Source organism: Triturus cristatus, chromosome 5_1 (assembly GCF_964204655.1).
Source record: "Triturus cristatus chromosome 5_1, aTriCri1.1, whole genome shotgun sequence".
In the NCBI taxonomy this organism is placed as follows: domain Eukaryota; kingdom Metazoa; phylum Chordata; class Amphibia; order Caudata; family Salamandridae; genus Triturus; species Triturus cristatus.
Window position 1 is genome coordinate 182,736,660 of NC_140587.1, and position 24,299 is coordinate 182,760,958.

The 24,299-nt window shown below is 41.6% G+C and overlaps 1 protein-coding gene across 1 annotated transcript in view; it reads left to right on the forward strand.

Moving 5' to 3' along the window:
• The first annotated feature begins 1,284 nt into the window (after positions 1-1,284).
• LOC146830609 (ly6/PLAUR domain-containing protein 2-like) overlaps positions 1,285-24,299 on the forward strand; it is a 63,361-nt gene continuing 40,346 nt past the window's right edge. Inside the window, exons 1-2 of the mRNA XM_085604798.1 lie at positions 1,285-1,393; positions 15,354-15,473. Coding sequence (XP_085460924.1) covers positions 1,342-1,393; positions 15,354-15,473 — 172 coding nt within the window. The 5' untranslated portion in view covers positions 1,285-1,341. The remainder of the gene's footprint in view (positions 1,394-15,353; positions 15,474-24,299) is intronic.

Consider the following 24,299-nt stretch of genomic DNA (forward strand, 5'->3'; position numbering starts at 1 on the left):
TTTATGAGTCGGTCTTGTTAGTGTTTTTCAGTTAGGGGTCATGGGTTTATTGTTTACCAGCTTGTAAGGACCAGAAACCAAGCGTTCCTGACAAGCACATTCATTGTTCCGAGTTACTTGATCTCCTTATGTCATCCTGAGAGAAACAGATAATGCCACATATTTTTTAGAATGATAATATATTTTTGACTTTTGCATCCATATTTTGCTATAATCAGCACTTAACTCAGGTACAGCACAAATCAACACTTTTATGTTTTAGTCTCGTTTGTGGAGAAATCTCTCTTTCATGGCTATGAGTATATCTGATTAGCAAACTTGTAATAGTACCCATAAGTAATTCGGTTTACAAATATTACTCTCACTAGAGACTACTATGGGCTGCGAGTTGAGTTTTCTAGATGCGTGACTCCAACCACCATTGCCTACTTCCAAGTATGGCGGCAAGTTCAGGAGGCACAGGATCAAGACTGAGTTGCATATGGCCATGTCTGAACTGGGTGGGGTGGTGAGCAAAATAACGATGGATTAAACCCAGATCTGTGACTGGAGGTGAATGTTTTGCCAATGTGCAACATTCCGTCCATCATCTTGTGTGTTTGGCAAGTTCAGGAGACCAACATATGATTTACAGACTGTCAGGGGAGGGGGCCTAGCTATAATTGGATAGAACAGTGTGATCCTGAACATTGTCAATTAGCACAGTAAGGCTCTAGATAAGGAGAATAGAACTAAAATAGTGTGTGGTGCATTGAAGATGTTCTTTTTATATATGATTGAATGAATGACATCATTTAAAAAGCGTGCTAGCTATTCAAAGTAGGCCACCCTAGTGCTTATACCCCAGTGCAGATGCCTGCAGTGGGGCACCTATTGAAGAGAGTAGCACTCAATACATTGAGAAAGTCATTTATGAACTAGATATTTGCTGTGTTTGTACAGAAGGGAATTGAGTGATTAATTAAGAACCAGCTGATCATGAGAGTGCATGGCCTTATGTTTATGGATTGTCACATATACCATTATAAAAGAGTGGTGGAGAGGGGACAGAGGTGGAGCGGCATGGAACACAAACCTGTTCTTCCACATCCACCTTGGGCCCTCAGATAGAGGCGCTTGGCATGGTGATGGAAAAAGTACTCATTGCGCAGGCTTAGGGTGTAGCTTGCAATGTCAGAAACCACAGGGTGTTTAGCTCGGCCTGATTAATGTCATATTTCATCATGATACTTGTTTATGGCTACATGTCGTAGTAAGTGTTTATTAGGGATGAGCGAGAGGACCTATAAACTCCCTGGAGCTCACAGTTCTGAGACATCAGTCCACAACCAGACTCCGAAGATGAAGCCAAGCCTGATTGTGCTGCTGGCTGCCTCCCTGCATGCCCAGCTAGGTAAGACTTACAGGCGTTTTTATTTAGGCACAGAATTTCTATAAGTAGTAGTGATGGTAGTATTAATGGAAGCCATGTGATAATAGAAGTAGTGATATTATATAGTAGCAGTAGAGCTTGTACATTAATAGTAAAACTTAGCTATGGTTATAGTGGTAGTAATGGTACTACTATACGTTTTAGTAGTGGTAGCAGTAGAAGTAGGACTCATAGCCATGAAGTCCTGCAGTCGTAGGTGTACTAATAGCAGAAGTTGTGTTAGTGATAGCAGCAGTAGTCTAGAAGTACTAGAAAAGCACAAGTAAACAACGTTGTATAACACTATTAGAAGTGGTAATAACAGTTGAGTAGTGGTAGTAGTATCAACAATGGTAGTAGCAGTATTTAGCTTTCTTTTTTTTTAAAGCATTAATTACTGACCAATACCTGCATTTGAGTTCTTTTAGAGGGGTGCCAGAGTTTGCTCCAAGGAATGAGGTGAAATGGCTTTAGGCCAAAGATAGTGTGTCTGTGAAGGTTTGTGCATGCTATTTGCAGCAGTTTCTGGGGAAAGGGTGATACTTATTTCAGTGCAGTTATACTGGTAGAACATTGTCACTGCTGGCACCTGCACGGTCCACTGGGCTCCATAGCGTTGTCAGTATCTTAAGTATAACTCTAAGGAGTTTGTGCATCAAAGGCAACACTCATATTGCACACCTCCAGTGTTGATGCAGGGGTGTTGCATTTAGACTGTAGCACTTTCAAGTGGAGGGAGATTAGTTCTGCTGAGCCACAGTAACACTTCAGTTTTTGTGTGGGTGAGCTTGTGTACATAGGGTGTTCTGATTTATCTATGACTATGATTTGAATATATTTGCATTGAAACTTGCATTACGCTTTCGGCATGCATCCATGTACTGTTATAGATATATATAGAGTGAAGCTAGCTAGGAAGCAATGGAATTCTGTACATTGCAAGCTGGGTTGGGAGATGAGCTACAAGGTTGCACACATGTATGGGGATTAATTAAATACATTTCCCACATTACGTTTCATATTTATAGTCTCACTGAGATTAGGTGATTAGCCCAGATTCCTATCACAGGAATCTGGGCTAATCACTTAATCTCCGTAAGCCTATACATTTGAAACAAAGTGTTGTATGCCATGATTGGAACCGGGGTCCCCAGGTTCTAAAGTCAGCAGCTCTAGCCACATCTCTTCCCCATGAACCGAATAGCCTACAAAAGTGATAGTACCAAGTTGTGGAAACCTCCACCTGCTGTATACTGTTACAGGATGTGAGAAGTGTCCCTTTTTGTGTGGTTTACATCCATTTTTTGCAGAATTTTATCGCTGGTGTTTAGACTTTGTACACTGGGGCACTGCTGTCCCGTGCCAAAGGGCATGCTTTGACCCCTAAAACATGTAGAAATTGGCTAATCACTGATGGGTGTTTTACTTCTCCTAAATGGCCATAGTATATAGTGTAGAAACTGCACCCAGGGTATGGAAAGTGAATTGTCTCCTGTGGACTGCAGCCCTTATTGAGCCATCCACTGCAGCCCTTATTCTGACATAAATTGTAAATTGTCATCTGAATCCTAAACCTGCAGTGCAACCTGTTAAAATAACGCTTTATGACAGGTGAAAACCTGGGGCCTTATTTATGAAGGTCTTGCGCCTCCGGAACGTCACTTTTTGTGATGTTCCGTGGCACAGAAGCCGGCGTGATATTTATCAGGCAGCACTAAGCCTCTTTCTTTTGGCTTAATGCTGCCTGACAAATATCAGTCCCTTTAACGCAGTGTTCTGCGTTAAAGGGGCGTGCAATGGGTGTTGCTGGGGGCGTTCCTAGCGACCTCCATGGCCTTTTGACACTGCCCCAGATTTACGAGGAAATGTAAATCTGAGGCAGTGCCAAAAGCTTACGCTTCCCCAGTGGAGGCGTAAGGGAGGCGCAACGGGGATAAATATCTTTATTTCTCCTTGTTTTTCCTTTTTCTATGTGTGCTGCATTCTGCAGCATACATAGAACGAGGAAAAAGCCTCTTGTGATTATTTTTGTACAGAAAGGTTTCCCTTCCTGTACAAAAATAATCATCCCCACAACACAAGCACCCTTGCGCCATGGTGCAAATGTGCCTGTGTTGGAGCATGGCAGCCTATTGTGCGCCGTCGCAGGGGAAAAGGACAGGAATGCGCCGTATCTGTTAGATACGGCGCATTCCTGCCCTTTTCTTTTGCCATAGGGAAGCGCAGCAGGAAGACCTGCTGTGCTGCCCTATAGCAAAGCCTCATAAATGAGGCCCCAATTTTTTAAGTATTAGTAAGTGTCCCCATTTAGGCTTTGTAGTTCACAAAATAGAGTGGTGGCATTTAAAAGTGGGACATGTGGAAAACAAAGGTTACCATGTCCCTACAGTGACATTGCCCTAAAGGTTATTTTAACTGTGGCAGATCTAGCTGTTCTATGGGCAAAATTAGAGTCTGGATTAAAATACTAATACTGTATATCGTGAATGGAACCAGCTAGAAAAATAACTAAACCATTATATGTTTTCTAATAAAAATCCAATGCAATGGTGAAGTTGGATTTTTAATTAATATTAGGGCAAAGTAAATTTTGGAAAGTTACCCTTCATCTGCCTGAACTGTTGGGAAACATCGATTACATCGCGGTATTTACACCGCAATACCTTTACAACGCGAGTATTACAACGCAAGTCATTACAATGACGTGCTGGATGGCGCTCTAAGCTAAGGAATAGTATGATTTACTGTTCCAACACCTTCCCTACTGTAATGTAGGCTGGAGTTGGAATAGTAAATCATACTATTCCTAAGTCCAGCGCCCTCCAGCGCAAGTCGTTGTAACGACTTGCGTTGTAATCCTGTAACATCGTATATTCTGAACTGTCAAAAGACCAATTAGCATTAACCCCTGCCAATTCTCAGTCTGTGTTCAGCCTGGGAAGAGTTTGAAAGAGGTGTGAAATGCCTTACAGGAGCACATAGTATTTTGAGAGGACTCCTCCAAGCTCAATAGAAAAAGTAGAGTGGGGGCTTTGCCCTTCCAGTTGATACCACTATGTGTCAAATCGTGTAGGACAGGTCTCTTTGAATCACATGTAAATGTTTTGTGCCCTACAAAGGCGAGTAAATAGGATTTTGGGATAACTCTTGTGTATTGCTCTGGTTGCTGAAGGGGCATGCTTTTGTCCAACCAGACTTCTGTCTTTGTGGGTACAGTGCCTGACTACCTCCAACTGGATTTTAGTGTTAGATGCAAGAGGGCAAATGGCTTACCATTGTACATGCCCCGCTCACACCCCCAGACTCAGATCTCAAGTTTAGTGTGGCGGAAGAACTTTCCCATCTTTGGTTTGCCCTGCAACATCGCATTTGGGGCCTGTTTGCAAACAGTAACAACTGTAAAAGTAGGTAGGTCAGGGGCTGGAAACATTTACTCTGTTGATCAGAGATGAACTAGTGTCTTAGGATGTTACCCACCCACAGGCTGAGGAGCCCTACAAAGCTGGACCCTTAACCAGCCTTCCTTAAAACTGCTAGATTTGTAAAAGTATAGCAGGTGGACTGAGACTGATGTACTTTACATCTGTGACCTGTGATAATGATCTTAGGAGGTTGGACACCCCTTCCCCCCTCCACTTGAAAACCCAGATCAGAAATATTTCTAAGGATTATAAGACTGCTCCCTTGGGCCAGGAACACAGAAAAGCTGAAGAGTAGAATCCTGTGAAGATCAGGTTCAGAGACCACTGATCTGGACTTTGCTGTTGCCCTTTTTCTGACACCCTGAGTGCCCTCCCTGAGGTCCTGGGGGCCTGGGAAGTGTACTTCTTTTGTTGTTTGTGCACCAAAAAGTTGGGGAACTTGTAAAAACCTTTGTTCCAGAGCTGCATTGAATGTCAGGTTTGTTCCACATAGAGGAGAGGTTTTCCTCAGAAATATAAAAAGGTCTTGTTTTAAATAGGAACTGGTGAATGTTCTTAGTGGGGCCTATCTACATGGTGTAACTGGCCCACGCGTCATTCTTTATTAGTTGTGGTGGACACAAATCCACCCCAAGTAATTAAATAACATTTTCACTTGCATGATATGTTTGAAACTACCCAGGAGCCTAACATGACTGCACTAGCCATCAGTTGCAGAGCACAGTTCCTAACATATGTTAGCTACCACTTTTTAACAACTGTATTACCTGGCCTTGCCAAGCGGTTGGACATTGACAAGTTGATGCAGTACCTGACATCAAAATAACAAAAATCTTCTCCAGTAGGTTCCTGATTTAGACTAATACCATCTCTTAGGAGCTTTGATCAAATACATTTTCAGAAATGCATGTGGATTTCACCCTGAATTTATGGGTCATAACTTTGGTCCAAATATATAGAACACATTATTTCCATCAGAAATTGAAAGAGATTTCAAAGTTCTCTTACCAAGGTAGCTAAAAAGCCCATACTGAAATGCCATCCTTGACAAAGTAATCCATAAGAGGGTCAGCCACGTATCACCAGATGCATGTTATTGTGACATTCATAGATTAAATTGTAAATTGATACTTGTATAGCACACTACTCACCCGCAAGGGTCTCAAGGCGCTTGTACGAATACCGCTGTGGAACCCATCCTGGCTTTCCCTGTGAGGCGTCCACTCCTGGGCACCCCCAAAGTGGAGGCCAGGCATCCTTAGCGTTGTGGGGGCCATTGTGGAGATTAAGCAAGCTATTGCCCAAAGTTGCACTCCATGATTGGAATAGGCACTGAGGCAAGAATTATCAGGTCCGTGGAATTTATTTTTGAGCCCAAGACCCGCCAAGGCAGGGAATTGAACCCTGGTCCCAGGCTAGACCTCTGCATCAGGATCTGCCACTCTAATCATTGAGCCACACTTCTCCACAATTACAAATTGCAGATTACAAAGTCATTGATAAGGTATTGGATAAGCAAAATAATTGTTTTACAATATTTATTTGTCATTCATCCAAAATTGGCTATTACAATCACCTGAGAGCATTTTTGCTAGTTGTAAATACCTTTACAAAACATTGTTTAGACATATTAAGGCTGAAGCCATATGCTTTGTGCGAATGAGTTAACATCTAAATAGAATGAAACAATGATAGACACATGGCATTCACCTAATATTTTCCATAATTGTAGTTTATTTTAACAAGCCAGATTGCACTTTTTGCAGTGGACTGTTTCAATATGTGAAATGGAATTCATGTATGTATTTGTGTCTCATGCCTAATTATTTCAAGGATCAACATTGAGCATCTTAAATAAAATTTCACTCTCAATGACTTGGATTTTCATTGTGTGTTATGGTAATGTGACAAAAAGCTCTTTGCATTTAGTGATGCATTGCTGCGAGAGACCTAAGCTTTTTTCTTTGTAAATAGTCTTATTAAAATATTAATGTCAAACAAATAAGTGTATCGAATACAAAAAATGTAGAAAAAACATTCACTGCATAAGAGATAGATAATTTTAACTTCTTTTCAAATAAGAAGGCTGATATATAAATGAAACAAGATTATAATAGAGACATAAAGTATTATTATAACCACAAGGAGTATTCTTAAAAACAACAGTATGTTACCCATTTTATATCAGAAAGAAAAATATGGTATATGGAAAGGGTATAAGGGAGACAGATTTACTATTACTCTAAAATTAACATACCACAAATGCATATAGATTATGTTTAGTAAATCAAAACCAAGGCTAAGAAACTATCTTTAGCTATGTTACATAATATATACCGCTTTCTGGAGAAAATAAAATGGTAGAGTATATATAACAAACCATAAGCTCAAGGAGCTTTTGCAACCTGTTCACCTTCCGTTGAGAGGCTCATCATCAGGGAGAGGTGTGGGGCAGCTGCCAGAGCGGCTGACTCTGGAGCTCGGGGCTTACAGTTCGATCGCCGGCGGCAGCTCAACTCAACATCATGTGACTCTGGGTAATAGCTCAGTTTGTCTCCCCCACGGCCCCCAGTGCCTTGAGACCTTAGGGGTGATTCGTTCGCTTTACAAATACTGAGTTATTTTGTGTTAGAACTGGCAGGGTTTGAAAAGTCATGCAAATGTTATCTGGCCAGTAGGTCTAGTGACTTAAATAATCTTCTCGACCTAACTATAATGCTCGTGACCCATAAATCTTATTTCACAAAGCCGCCTTTTTGTTCATTAGCACGAGAAAACCTTTAAATATGTGCTTTCGGCATGTCTGCTGCACAAAAAACTATATAAATAATACAAATCTAGTCACATATAGGGTACACATGACCCTTGACTTGCCTCTTAGTTTGGTAACAGCAATGTCATCAGGGCAGGGGCAGGAATTTTACTAAAGCATGGTGTTGTAGTGCACTATCATTTACAGTTAGCACATTTTCCATTGAAGTGGCCTCAAAATTCCCACTGACATGCAGTTTTACTGATAAAACTATATAGTTTACAAATGATAATGTTTGAAAATCAGGTTTCTGAAAATATTTATCATTTGCACATCACCAAGTAAAATATGCTGGTTTATTTTGTTCCTAGTAAATCTTTGCTTCAATCACACTTCTTTACAAAACAATGTGCTCTCCTAATTGCTGATATATATTTTGAAATATTTGAGCTGTGCATATACAAGCTATTTTTAAATGTTGTCTGCCAGAAAAAGATTGACATCCTACAGCGTTTCATTTCACAACGATTACCAGACATTTCAATTTACAAAACCTTTACCTGTGCGGTCAGAGAAAGAAAAGTAGACACCAATCTCCAGTATAAAATAGGCAGCAATTTGTAAGACGGCATAAGCTTACATTTGACCTCTGTCTTGAATTTACAGCAAATGTGGCAAGATAAAGACAAGATTTAAATGTGTCTTTATTACTCATTCACTTTGTGAATGAACAGAACACCTGTTTTCTGTTAGCTCAAGCTCTTCTGCAAGAAGTGGCCAGTAGGCCCTAAAAATAGCTCAACCTGATAAAATTTGACTCACCATAGCCAGTGGGCAAATAGATTTTTTTAGGCTGGACTAGGCAAGTAAAATTAGCCCATGAGATACTTCTCTTGTTACATAGATTATTGCTATTATTATTATTTGCCAAGGTCAAATGTTTGTGAAATCATTCCTGATGTGATTTGCTGAAATGCTTTTGCAATTAGCAAAGCTACCAATATTTTCTTGGTGAAACATGTCTTCCAATCTGCATTCAACCTCCCATAAAAGGTAGCTTGTATCAACATATTATCATTAATCAATTTCCAAACTTTGGGGTTGATTTAGAGTTTATTGGAGAGGGCACTCTATCTTAACAGTGATGGAGTCAATCTCCGCCAAACTCAAGGTCAACCAGCCCAATTTAAAAAGGCCAATAGGATTTTATTTTTTCTGCCTATGACCGCCTGTCGATGAAGGACAGTAAAAAATAAAATAATGACAGCCACACCATAGGAGAAATCTCGCATGGTGTTGGTGTCATTAGTTGGTCATTTTTCCAGATTTCCCGGGAAACCTGATTTTGGAGCTTGATTTTGAAAAATTAAAAACTTTATAAACGTTAACGGATGGCAGTCATTTTTAACAGAGCTGTTTGTAAAACTTTTACAACACCTCCAAGTCAGAGAGGTGCACACAGCATGCAGGGGACAGTGTCTCACTACTGGATCTTTTCCATTCCTTCCCCTTACAGCATACTACAATATCTGGCAGGAGGCGACTTAAGGGGTCAATGAAGAGGACTGCTTCTGCCCCAGCAGCCTTGACCTCCAATGCGGCCTAAAACCAGGTCTGGTCATCGCCAGATCCCTAGAGGGTATGTGATAGAGGTCTGACCAAGACCTTAAAGGCAGTGGGATTCACAGCTTCCTTTCTAGATAACCCCACCACTTCTCTCCCTGCTCCCAACCAGAAACTACCCCCCCCCCCCATGGGCCTTAATGTGACTTATGACCTAGTGACTGAGGATCTGCTCATATGAGCATGACAACCCATAGGTTTGTGCTTTGCCCTGGCTACCCCATGGACGTCATTTAGGGGTCGCCAGGGGCCGCAGCTGCGAACCCTGCTTGTCTCTAGCTACCTCTGGAACTCTCTGCCTTTGCAACCCCTGGCCTCAGAGGTGAAAAAATCAGTGCCTGGATTACAGGAGCAGCTCACCCTAATGGATGTCGTTTGGAGCTCCATTTTCATAGTTTTCTGTCAAATTTTATATTACACAAATAGTGAATAATATTATCCACTATTAGTGTAATAACAAAAGGTGTCTAATTCGCTAGAATATTATCATTTCACAGCTAAAGTAAGTACAAATACTTTTAATTGTATGCATGCTTGAGGGTGAGTGTGTTTATCTGAGAGTGTGTAATTGTGTGTGAATGTTTAAGCATGTGTGTGTGACTTAAAGTAAAGGTCAAATGGTGTGTGATGTCACTTCCCCTACCCCTTGCATTTTGGTGAATACACACCCATGGGCTTACCATTGGTGATTTCCCAGGGCAACTGAGGCTGCCACTTGCATGTATGGCCTGAGTGTCTCGATTGTGGAGGTGTGTTTGTTGTGCTGATGGGGGTGGCACTGGGGGAGCTCTGCAACCTATGACCACCAACAGGGCTGCCATCTCTCACTTCTCAAAATGGACTAGTTTAGTGCACAGTTCTGACGTGCCTATTGTTTGGATGGGGCGAGTTTCCCAGTCCCTGCCAGGAATGTGAATCTTGGGGCCGGAGCCAGGATTGCCCAATATGCTAAATGATACCGAATGGACTGCTGGGGATGCAGATTTGGGGGGGGGGGGTGGAGGGTATCTGTGGGATTGCTGCCTTTTACTCTTCTGAACTCATGGCAGGGTGGGATAGTGGCTTCACCCGACACATGAGCTATAATATGCGACCATGCAGCTTTAATGGTGTATGATGTGGTTGGCGGTGATGTGAGACATGGAGGCATAGTGGCACATTTGGGGGGATTTATTATACTTGACTGGTTACTAAACACAGACAGTGGGAGCACAGGGGACCACGCATTACTAAAAGTGACAAAATGGTGCTGGAGGACAGCAGTTTCCCCCCCTCCTTCTCCGTATGCACCGGATCTTCCACTGTGGTCACTGTAAGGGAATGCTAGGCTGGTCCAGATTTTTGATGTGTGAACATGGAGAGAAGCAGGTATAGGCAGCTGGGTTTATTTTTCACTGAGGGGAAATTGAGCACTTTCAAGGACCTTCTGGAAATATACAACATGGGTGCAGGTCAATTTTTATTGTGCAATACTCTAATACAGCAGGAGACTGTCAGCTGGCCTAGTGGGCAAGCAACTCCAGATACCTCAACGTTCCTGCAGGTTGTGTTCACTCACAGAATCTCAAGGTTGGTGATAACATGTCTCTATTTTGCCTTGCTACAGACTTTAGAGACATAACCGGATGGATTGAAGGAATGGTGAGAGGGGCACATAGTACATGAACTAACTCCAATTGGGTGGGTATGGTGCCTTGGTCATGTGAAACATGTCTCCAGAAATTCCAGACTGAAGTGAACACAATTTAACCACCTTCACCAAACATACCTGACCCCCAAACAGATAGGGTATATGTGCCCGGGAGCATCCATGAGCTGCCCCTGGTATAAGGCACCAGAAGAAAACTATATTCACATGGTGTTGCTCTTCCCAGTGATAGAGCACTGTGGGGTTTGGGGGGTGCTAAGATGCTTATCAAAGTTGGCAGGTGGATTGGTTCCCAGAGTTATAAAGACTTGCTTACTAGGCTCCTCAGTTCTTACCAAAGCTACTAAACATGTTTGGAGATTTGTGGACCTAGCATTGGTACTGGTTAAGCAGATCATATTCATGTCCTTGAAGGCAACGGTGGCCTGGACCTCGGAGATCTATGCAAGTGGGCTACCACTGAAATTGACACCCTGTCAGCCCTCCAGGCGAAGGAGTTTTGGGAGGCCGGTACACACAGTGGGACCTGACAAAGATAGAGGGCAAGTCAGAAAATTGGCCTCATTGAAGTAGCAAACATGCACTGTATCAATATGTACAGCAGGCAGCTCCAAGCCCTCGAACACAGGGAAGAATAGAAAGGGATGAAACATGGTTAAATTCAAATTGTGTTTTACGATCTGGTGCTGTTACCCAACTTCCTCTCATTACCACCCCATGCAGGACTGGATAACCTAAGTCCACATAATGAAAGCCTCCATACAGGACCCAAGCAATAAGCCAAGACTGACCTATAGTTGCTATCTCACAGAATGGCTTTCCTAGGCTCATTTTAGTTTTAATGGTTAATCAGTTTATGCGACTGTTAAAGTATAGCCCGGTCAGGAATGTGAAATTATGGCTATTCCGTTGTAATGTTATGTAGTGCTATCATAAAAATTGAATAAAGAGATATGGTAAAAAAAAAAAAAAAAGAAACCCTCGCTCTATTATTGTTCCAAATGTTGAATGTACAGGATCAATATATTTAAACAATGTTTAGGTAAGTTGACCAATAACTCTCAAATAGCGTAAAGTGAATAGAAGTGATGATGTAAATCCCAGATGCTCTGTTTTCTTCGGGTGGAATTGTTGGACGGCAACTGCAATGTTGAGCAGAACCTCCACTGAGTGGTTTGGGTCTAACCAAGGGCCCCAACTCCTGGATGAAAGGGTCTAGGATGTTGGTCATAGACCTTGAGAACCCAACACATAGAGAAGCTATAACAAGGTCTGCAGCAAAGAGGAGCAAAAAGTAATTCTAAAGTACACTAAGACAATCATGATGTTGAGGCAAACACTGAACACATACAGAGAAAAAACATCAGTGAATGGGCACTGGTGGGTGATCGTAAGAAACTTCAATCTGAATGACTTCATCAGACCCAGAGAGGGATTATAATTGTTGCAATTCCAGTGCTAACTGGTACGGTACTGCTGCGTCAGGTAAAAATTAATTTAATGATGGGTTCATCAATTAAACTTACAAGTTAATTGGTAATTTGTAAATCCAGAGTGGTAATGTTTGCCTTTGGGTATTCTGTCCATGTTTTCCCATGATGTGACCTGAGGTGGGGTCATTGGTCTTCCACGCACCTACCACTTTCTGCTCTTCGTATATCAGTATCCCTAAAAGCACACACGCCTGAAACTGTCAGCTCCAGGTCATAAAGTAGAACCTCACACTCATGGCTCAGTAATGTGAGCTTTGCAAAATCCACACTCTTGAAAGAATCTTGGTTTTCTTTGCAAAGTTCTGCACCATGAATTTGAATTTCCCCTGATGGAGTAAAGCAATGTTCCAGGAAACAGGTTTTTGGAGGTTGGTTGGCAGTTGATTGGTGTCTTGCCAGAATTCAGCATTTGGTAGGCTTGTGTTAGGTGTGTAAATTGTATCAATGTGGTCTTGCTGGGCCACTACAAGTGATAGAACTGGAGTGACCTTGGGGTCTATGCAGGGATCGTCTATGGGGGTTCTAAGAGAATGCTCAGCACTCCTAGGAGAGTATCAGATCTTATTGCTTTTACTTGGAGAAGATCCCAGGGCTACGCAGATGTGGAACTTATTCCTGATACATTCCAATGAGACTCGGCCATTATTTAACGGGTGAGTGTTAATGTTAGACGATATGAAATGTGGACTGTGCCATGAGTATATGAAGCAACAGTTGGGAAAGAGTAAAGGAAAGCTATGCATGATTGTGAATATTTGTTCAGAACTCAATAAAGAATTGTTAAATAAAAGGACTTGATAAGCTGTGGGGTGGTGATGTATCACTAAACATGAAGTTGAATTGTCCTGTTCGGTCTTCTATGATTATATCATGTTACAATTATGCAGCCAAAATATTGTATCCAGAATATCAACTACAACAATATTATGAAACAAAGTGCATCTAAGTATCTTCAAGCATATTGTGGGTACAATGGTATTTAACGTTTTGACACTTAATATAGTGACACACCCGCGTTATGTTCCCTCACTCCATCATGAAGAGATCATGGAGTCAAAAGACAGGATCTGATTATGTGTACCATACAGCATACCAGTCATCTAGTTTTACATTAAGGGCATGTATTTGAAAGGCAACACAGTCAATATGTGAAAACCTTGTGCGGGCTCATTAGGAAGATTACAGTTCAGGTTCTACAACTGGATTGGTTACTGGGGCATTGAGTTTAGCAGCAGTGTTTCAAATATAGAGAATGGATAACCGGTAAGTACTGAATTCCTTGTCACCTTCATAGAATATGGAGCCACAAATGTATGTTCCATGATATCAAAGGGCAGCATAATTCAGTAATAATGTGTAGTTGGAGCAACCAACAGTACACAAATAAGTTACAAATAAGTTACAAATGTACCAGACGCATGAGTAAGACAGCTGGTTGGTAGACAAAGAGATTTATACACAGTAGGTTTATCATGTAAAATATTTGCATTTTACCACCAACTTGAAGTTGGTGGTAACCCCTTCGCATATGGATGAATGTATGCAAATACTTTTTTCATGTCCGTGATTGATTTTGTTTTTGAAACTCATCCCATTTTCCTTTAAAGAAAATGAGCTGCATTTAAAAGAAAAGCCTGCTTTATTTAAAAGCAAACACTGACATAGTGGCCTGCTGTCCCCAGCAGGCCACCATCCCTGTGTTTTTAGCGATTCCGAATGGGTTGCAAATTGTGACCTACCTCATAAATATTAATGAGGTAGGTCAATGGCGGCCTCCCATTAAGAATCGCTACATTTTTCAAAGGCACATTAGTACATAAGTGTTTGCGATTACCTAATAGCGAATCTCAAAAGTTCACTATTAGGTATTTGCAAAATGAAACCTATGTACATGTGGCCCAAGATGCTTGTCTTTGTATGTTGCATATATGATATGCGATGTAAAGGTATTGTGTGTGCTTAGAGAGTGCCAGTTATACGTGAAAGAGCTAAACACTATCTTATTGTACAATGAACCATGTATTCTTTCTATACCTTTAGCTTTCACATCAGTATGGTTAACGTGTAATATAAATGAACCATTGCTTCAAAATAGCACATCTACTGCTGAAAAAAGTGATAGAATGAACACCCAAATGTTGTCCACTTGCTGATAAGAATGAATATTAGGTATTTGAAATGACTGAACGGCTGATGATATTACAAGTATCAAGAGATCAAGAGGCGTTGGATACTTGCCATCCCAAGAACCCAGACCAAGCCCTCTGTGGACCTTCTCAGTAATAGCCACCAGAGAATGGTATAAGCTCCCTGATGAAATTCAGACAATCTCCCAACTGCTCCCCTCAAAAACGTACCTAAGCAGTAGTACTATCTGGCACCAAAGCACCCTCGTACTTTTTTTGCTACGTGGTCTAGACATCTCATCTTGTATTTTATGCTCTTACAAATATTAGAACAGTGGAATGTTTAGAGTGGCTCCAGGCTTATAATGGCTGGTAGAAACCCAGAGCTCCCAACTTATGAATATTTGTCTTTATGTTTCTCCCTTTTTAATTTAGAACATTCTACCCTTAGTGGGTGGAATGTTCTAATAGCCTTATAGAGCTTTACAGCTCCAGCCTGTAACTATGGTTCAGGGCCTTTAACAACTGGTATAGTCCTCTGCAACGGGCTATAAGGCTATATAAAATACAAATACAAATAGTTCAACTCTTGATTCTAAGATATTGTGGAACAGATAGGGTGGAGTTTGGCTGTATTGCTGTATAGATATTCTAGTACAATTGGATTTTACCTTTATGATTATTGGGTTATATCTGTAAAATTACCTGAACAGCATGAAATATACCAAAGTGTTACAGCATGTATTGTTCCATTGTTTACTGGGACACATTTAGGTCCTGTTTGTGACATAATCTCTCACATTTGAATTGTAATCACTGACATACATTCCCCTATAGACGTGCAAACCCCTGACAAATTCCATGTTTTTCTCTTGCAGTTGATGCTTTCCTTTGCTACTACTGCCCCATGCAAATGCTTGCTGCAGAATGCACCGAGATAAGAAACTGCACCGGGCAGTACGAGTGGTGTCAGACCAAGCTTTATTCAGATGAAGTTGGTAAGATTTTATGTTATAATCAAGAAGAGGAGACAGAACAACTGATTACTTATTACAGAAATTGCATAACACTACAACAGAGTGCAAAAATGCAACAAAAGAAAGAAAGCTATTGTGACATGGGAATGATTTCATGCAGTGGTCTTTAAACTCTGGAGTGGGCGCCCGGTTGGGGGAGCTTAAATTGATATCATGGGGGCGTCCAGACTCTGGCCGATAGGACTTCTTAGCCTGTCCAACTTGCTGAAAGTTTTGCTGTGATATGATGTAAGAAAGCTTTGGTCAGCCTCTTGTGAATAATGAGTGTGTGGGGCCAGCTGGGTTCAAAAATAAAAGGTGCAATAAACAGCCCTCTCTAAAGTCCTTCTCACATTTTGACTTCTTTGCTTAACAACACATTTTTAATTTCTCCTATGATGAAAGTATAACGTTACAACGCATACATTCACAATGCAGTATTTTACATCACGTTGGTTACAACGCAAGTCGTTACAACGACTTGCGCTGGACAGCGCTGGACTTAAGAATAGTATGATTTACTATTCCAACTCCAGCCTACGTTAGAGTAGGGAAGGAGTTGGAATAGTAAATCATAGTATCCCTTAGTTACAGCACCATCCAGGGCAAGTCGTTGTAACATCTTGTGTTCTAATGCCCGCGGTGTAAACATCCTGCGGTGTAACGACCGCGATGTGAAGGTTGTTTTCCCCTATGACATTTACTGTATGGTTCATAGAGAACATTGCTTTTGGACAATTCTTTTTAAATGACCTATTTATCATTTTGAGGACCCCACTACAAGTATTTCATGTGAGGAGGGAAGGGGTGACATTAAAAAGTTTGAAGACCACTGATGTAATGAATGATTGATGATATACCAAATCATTGGCTGTAAATAAGTTATTTTGGAGGATGAGAAAGCAGATGACATGTCTGATTTGGGTGAGTAATGCATTCTAGTTTTTTGGTGCTTTGATGCGAAATGTCTTTATGGTAGACTTCCCAAGACAGGGAAATGTTTTGCTTCTATGATATATGATACCACCAGAAAATGTGGGACCATTCGCAAAGAAGTAGTGTTGGAGGGAGGACCACCGGGGAGTCGGGGAGACTACTTCGGGGCACCTTCCTACCGCAAAGTTATAGCCGAGCGCCGCTGAGAAGCCCCCTAGGGGAGGTCCTTCTCCTATGATCGTACTAGGCCCAGTAACACCACCACACAGGACTCCGTATCAGTTGCTTATCTTGGTTCTTTATCAATAGTAGCACGTTCAATATTTACAGTGGGATCGAGTGATCCAGTAAGAGTCTCAATGTCTTTGGAGGGATAGGGTAGCGGGACAGTCTTAGTAACAGCCAGGTACGGGAAGGCTCTGCGCCAGACCTTGAGTGCTGGTCTCAGAGCGGCTCGGACGTGGAGAGCCGCGACGGCGTCTGCAGGGCTCGGGTGGTAGTTCCGCTTGGGTCGAGCCGCGACACAGTCAGCAGGGTTCCGGTGGTAGGTCCGCTTCTGTCGAGCCGCGACGAGGTCAGCTGGGCTCTGATGGTACGTTTCAACAAGGTCGGGCCGCGACACCGTCAGCAGGGCCCCAAAGGTTCGTGAAGGTCTTTAAGCACGGTGGAGCCGCGACGTCGTCAGCAGGGCTCAGTGTGTGGGTTCAGAATGAGTCTTTCTCCGTAGGGTCAGCCGCGATCCGATCAGCAGGGCTCTTGACTCCAGGATACAACTGACGTCTTGTTGCCGGGTCGCCCCAGATATAGGTCTGGAGCCCTTTGATGTCCGGACCCTTGCGCCCGGGGGGGCAGAGAGGCCGGGTAGGGAGCGGCCAGACGCCCAGCAGGAGAGGTGCCAGGCCCCAGAGAGCTGTGGGGCGATCGCACCTAGGTGTGGAAGGACGGTTGGGGGTCCCATCGATACTGCCCTCCGCCGGGAGTGGGAAGGGTTCACGTGGTATCCCCCGGGCCAGGGGTTGGCGCCTCGATGTCGGGCCTCGCTGGGACCGAGGCCGGGTGGAGCGGGTTCACGCAGGTGGTTACGTAGAGTCACATACAATCCAAAATGGAGGAGCCCCGAGGTGCATGGGACCTCGTACGGCTTAGCGAGGGGGAACAGGACCACGCCACGAGGCCGGCTCCAACCACTAGTATTCCTGTAGTGCTAGTGTGTTTAGTCATAAACTCCTTCATGAATTTCCCCTGTAGTTTGGAATATAAACCTATATACAGATAGGTTTTCATGTGTGGAAAAAGAGTAATTATTAAAAAGAGAAGCCACAAAAAGCGAAACATTAATACAGGGTTAGCTAACAGTTTATGAGACCAATTCCCCAAGGCATATTTATAAGTAAGTGTTTGGGTACAAGATTCTTAAATGACGTTAGAAAATGGCCCCTTTGAGTTTGCATGCTATGAATACATTTCGGGGTGAGTAAGTGTAGTGCTCTATAGGTATACCTGCTGTCTTGGAGCTAGTGCACGATTACAAAGGGCGCTGTTTCAGGGAAGCAATAACTGGGGTGATGTGGTAAAAGTCAATGAGTTGCTCGGTAGAGAACTGCCTGGAAGTGTTCTCGACAACGTTTTGGAAGGCCCCTCTCATTTGGGCTATTCTGTCATCAATATGGAAATGGTTAGAGATTGAAAAGCAATTTTAGGGTGATCAACTATGGGACTGTTTGGTTTTCTCTTCCCTGAAATGATCTTGGCCTGTCTGGTAATTTATCATCTCTGTTGCTTTTTGATGATATATTTTACAGAGAAAAGGGAGAAGTGATTATAAAAAGAAGAAAGAGGCGGAGAAAAAAAGAACCAATGGGATGATAGAACTCAGCTTAGTTAACCAATTAGAACATTGATAAATATGCAAATGCACCAAAGAACAAAAACATAGAAATACCTACCACACAGGGAAAAGTCATGTAAATACGCACCACAGACAAGACAGAAAAGGAGCAACAGAGATACTAAACGAGATGTGGGACACACAAAAACAGTTAAAAAAGGAAGGAGAGACAATAACTATAAGCCACTCAGATACCATCAGCAGAAATATTAATCAAAAAGCTTAACAATAAAGCAAACACTCATGCAAGGCAGCACAGAAAGAACCATGGCCCAAGGCAAAAAAGAAACAGAGAATATTCAAAAAGCACAATACCAAGGAAATACTCAATAACATGCACTGACAAAGACTCAAGGTCTCATTTTTTAAAACAAGCCTTGGTAAAGGCTTAACACTGGCTTGGAACTGAAAAAGCATGCAATACATATTGGCTTTGCCAGTGGTTGTTAATAATGTGCACTCAGTTCCACTAATTACCAGTTTTGTGACGCTACTCCCAGAGACATAAGATTTAAATAAACAGAAAACCAAAAACCCTCCCTTGGTGTATTTGGACAGACAGGGGCAGAAAGAGAAATGAAGCTACGACAGAAGGGCTGTGAGAGAAGATGGGGTAAATGGGTGAGAGAAGAGGGAGAAAGAAGACAAAAGACCTGGGAAGTGGGAGAGAGATAAAGGAGAGGAGGGAATGAAAGGAGTGAAGAGAGACGGTAATTAGATGGCATTTTCTACTGAAAAAGAGGTAGTTCCAGTCACCACCATCCTTAAGCCAGCAGGGGAGTTTGAAACCTGGCCAGGCAAGTTAAGTAATCCAGCTATCTGAAGTAGGTTAGTTAGTTCCATATATATTTTACAATGATCAGAAATAGGAGAATTGCACGAGAGCTGAATAGAAACAAGTTATTGTTAAAGGCAAGATGTCTGAATGGTTTGTGAGCATTTTCCACCCTAAAGTTGTGAAATAAGAGGTCTTCTGTTTAATTGCTAAAAAATAGCAGTACTGTTCATTTGCTATGAAACTTTAGTTTGCAGCCTGCACTATAGTGAATAGCTCAGGTCAGTTTTGTTGGTTGTCAGAAGGGAATGCCGGAGATGTAAGCAGGCACAAAGTAAAGTATCATCTGTTGGTGGAAACGATAAGAGTTTATCAACGGAATTCAAAGGAGAGAAGGATTGAGGGAAGATACACTTACAAACAAGCATTTGCAATGCAATCGGTCTCATCTTTGGGACCTTATAAGTGTTTAGCCAGAGCTATTGGCTCTGCTAATGCACAATTGTGGTTACAGAAATGTTACGTTTCAACAACAACAAAAAAAAGCACGCACTACGAGACTGGTACTGCATTCCCTTCTGTATTAGATTCAGTGGGCCGAATTCACAAAGACAATCTGAGACAATTGTCTAACTTTATGACTTTTGGTATTCACAGAGGTAATTTACGAGTCATATCTTTACATCTGCAGTAGGGCCTGAATCTCTGCACCCGGATCGTACTCTCTGCACCCGGGCTATACTCTTCGGCTCCAGCCGTACTCTCCGGCTCGGGCCAGATGAAGTGTAGTCAACGGGCCGAAAAACTATTTTTTTACAAAAAGGAACATTAGGTACATGTGATAAATGGTAGAGGAGGTCATGAAAATCAGCTTGGGCAGGAAAAAGGGTAGTACAACCATCTCCAAGATATCCGTCACTAGAAACCCAACCTGCAGCATCAACTGAGCTGAAATATGGTCTTGTGGCTTGTTGTCTCTTTTTAGGCCTTAGAGAGACATTCACACTCAGTGCCAGATCCTGCAGCACCAACTGAAAGATGTTTATGGCTGAAAAAGTGGTCCTCCAGCTTTTGTCTTTTTTTAGGTCTGGCCTAAAGACAGCTTTAGTAGCTTTACTAGTCTCATGTTTTCAAAAAATATAATAGAAAAATATATGCATATATAGAGGGTGCCAACCAACACTCTTTCACCATTGGTCTGATGACATGTCAATCAAACTTTACTCCCTCCTAACTCAACAGAAGCTATATAGATCAACAGCTGCCCACTCCAGCTATTGGCCTTGCGCATGAACACATACACTTAAAAAATAGTTTTTCAAGAGTAACATTTGTTAGACACTTGCACCTCCCAATGACAGATAGTCCATATGTATAGTAGGGTTTCATAAACTATTTCCATAGCCCTCAAGAAATGTCTTATAAATTACAATGTTGATTCCTCACTATAAACCAGCTCTGGTATTTTAATTTATCCTACAGAAAATCAGCACACATGATTAGAGTAGCTAGAGCGTATATGCAGATTTTTAGGGTGAAATCAAACCTTCCTCAGGTTTGGGATTAACATTTCATCCATTTGTATCTGACTCTAGAGAGAGTCATCTATTGGTGCATTAGTGGGTATACCATTTTGGGAGGATTACTACTCAGCTCGTCAGACAAAAGTCCATCGCCTGGCTGCTTATACGGCTATGAACTGGCATTGTCAAATAATTAAGCCTATGGAAAACAGGCACACATGATTAAAATAAGAAAAGTGTGTTTGCAATCCTATATATTAAAGCCACACTCCCTCATCTTGGTGCAGGTTATTTGAATCACATGCATCGGGCTTGAGCAGGACCTCTATTAACACATTGCATTTGATTCAAGAGGGGCATCAAGCAACCACTTGTGGAACTGCAGCTGTACAAAAGAATTTCAGTGCTTTTGCTTTTGACTTGTGGGGGACACCTAGTAATAACTAGTAGAACTGTGACTTCAAGTAAGAATTTCAATGTTTTTGCATTTCACTTAAGAGGGACACATAGTAATGGCTTGTTGAACTGCAAATTCATGAAAGAATATCAATACCTTTTCATTTGACATGAGAGGGCCACTTAGTAACAACTAGTGGAACTGTGGCTCCACATTAGAATTTCAATGCTTATGTTTTTGACTTAGGAGGGACAACTAGTAACAACTTCTGGAACTACAGCTTCATGAAAGCATATTCAAGCTTGTGCATTTGATTTAAGAGGGACACCTATTAATAACTAGTGGAACTGCAGCTTCATAAAAGAATATCAACGTTTTTGCATCTAACTTAAGTGTGAGGTTCAGTAACGCCTTTGGGAAAGGCAATTCGGAAAATAATTTTGAAGATTTAGCATCTGACTCAAGAGTGACCTCGAGTAACGGCTTGAGGAATACAGATTTGTGAATATACTTGTGTGTATAAATCATTGAAAAAAACAGCAGTTTATAACTGTCAAATTTCTATGGTTTTGTGTGCGTACAATTGGCACCTAACTACAATATCCCTGTAACCTTTGTTTTTTTCAGGGAATTTTTGTGTCTTTTTTAACATAAAGTAATATATAATTAAAGGACATTTATACAACCATTGCCACCCACGGCCTTTGGGCTTTAGATCCACGGGTACCCGCTGATCCCCCGCGGGGATGAGTGGAGGATCGGCATTCCTAGATATCTATGAATGTCTCTCCACAATAACTCCCAAACTGCTGAACAGATTTCCACCAAATTACCATAAGAGATCTTTCTGGACCAAGATCTAGCTTTCTGCAAAATTTGGTGTAATTTTGGTCAGTGGTTCAGGCTGTGTGTCTAAAAACTGCAAAATCCCCATAGGCATCACATAGGGAAAAAGTGTTTTGGGACTCCCCTTTTTTATCCGCCCACAGTTGAGAGATCACCTTGAAACTTTCCATGCAGAACTAGGCGAAGTAGGGCACGGCACTTTTTCAGAAGGTTTCATGAAGATTTGTCAAATGGCACCAAAGTTATTAGCAAAACAAAAAATGCTTTGTCTATGGAAAAGGTTGTTCCTAACTATAATTACGTACTGCCTATTGCCATATATATATATATATATATATATATATATATATATATATATATATATTACCTACTGGCTGTAGGTAGTTATAGTTAGGACCTAGTTACCATAGGAAAATCGCAACATTCTATTCCCAATAACTTTAGCGCCGGTTGACGGATGTTCGCAAAATATTCAAAACTCGTGGGGAGCGCCGGTCCGCTCCTATCTTGAAAGTTTTGGGGAGATTCGGCAAGCGGGGGCCGAGAAAAAAGGGGGGGGGTCCCAAAACGTGTTTTCTCCATGTTAATTTCCATAGGAAACTTTAGACACGGCTACAGCACGAACTGCTGAACGGAATTACACCAAATTTGGCAAAAAGGTAGGTCTTGGTTCAGAAAGAGCCCTTTTTGTTAAATGGTGCATATCCGTTCAGTTTTTAAAAAAAATATTAATGGAAAAAGAAATATATATATCTGGGCAGAGCCTAACCATACATCTCATCGTGAGATCTGATTGGCTGTCAGCACTTCATCCAAGAAGTGTTGGCAGCCATCTTGGGACCAAAATACATGATAGCACCTCATTAAAAAGCATCACAGTTAATAGAAGGTTTTAAGACTTTAGTTATTATAAGTCCTTTGTTGATGGTACCATACTCATTTTAGGAATTGTGGTGTGTTCTAGGGTGATTTTACCATGTGAAAAAGCCTTCTGCTGGGATATCATGAATCATGTTTGAGAGAAAACGGAAGCAAAAATTAGAGCATATTTTCTGTAAATTCACATTATCTTTCTCAGTCATGTGAGAATGAAGTCTGACATTCTCAGTAAAACATGTAGATCCAACAAGGGCAGAGACTGTCAGTTGATTCCTTTGTGTTCTACTTCAGCTTCCCAGAGTGCTCTAAAGAACAAGTAGAGCGCTAACAGTCCTACTTATGACAAACGTATGGCACACCTGAAGCCATCTTGATTGGAATAAAGTAGTAACTCTTAAAACATTTAATTTAAAAAGGAACAACATGAGGGGGTTCATTTTGCCATAGAAAGTATGATTAGTGCTGCAGAAAGAACAATTACAGCACATTTTGAGTGACTTCTCAAATCCTCTTCTATTTCATTAAAAAATTCTGACATGCAGACTGAAACATGCACTTTCAATACCAGCAGCAGACTTCCCTGGTGAGCAGTAGCTTTACTACAGTGATCTAATGAGCAACTAGAATGCTAACATTCTGAATTTATGGCAACTGTGCGACACATCTGAATGCCTTCTTGATGGAATCAAAGTAAAAAACTGAAAGTATTTCCTACTGAGGAGACTGTAGTAAGTGAGGAAATTAGGAAACTTCATAACAAATAAGTCTCCCAAGATGGGCACCAGAGACAAAAAAGCCCAAATGTAGCACAAATATCATCCAGATGTAGTCCACGTATAGCTCAATGACAGAATGTCCCAGAGTGTTCTTAAGAACAACTAGAGCGCTTACTGTCTTACTTATGACAAAATTATGGCACACCTGAAGCCATCTTGATTGGAATAAACTGGTAACACTTAAAACATTTAATTTAAAAAGGAACACAATGAGGGGGTTCATTTTGCCATTGAATTTATGATTAATGTTGAAGACAGAAAAATTAGGGCACATTTTAAGTAACTTCTCAAATCCTCTTCTATTTCATTAAAAAATTCTGACATGCAGACTGAAACATGCACTTTTAATACCAGGAGCAGACTTCCGTGGTGAGCAGTAGCTTTACTACAGTGATCAAATGAGCAACTAGAGTGCTAACATTCAGAATTTATGGCAAATGTGTGACATATCTGAATACCTTCTTGATGGAATCAAAGTAAAAAACTGAAAGTATTTCCTACTGAGGAGACTGTAGTAAGTAATTTTGGAACCTCCTGAGGCACAGCCGGGAGTAGGCAGCTATCAGCAGCTATCAGCGCCTGAACGCTTGCACTTCTAACGTTAGGAAACTGCTTTTAATACTCACTTTTCCTTCCCCTTGTCACTCGATCTTGCATAGCGGTGCCAGCGCTGGCAACGGAAATCGCCGTCATCTTCCACCTGCCTCCCCTCACGCCCAGTCAGTGACACGCCCACTCGGAGGACACGCCCCCTGTACGTATTTCCCTTACTATATAGATGTGTACAT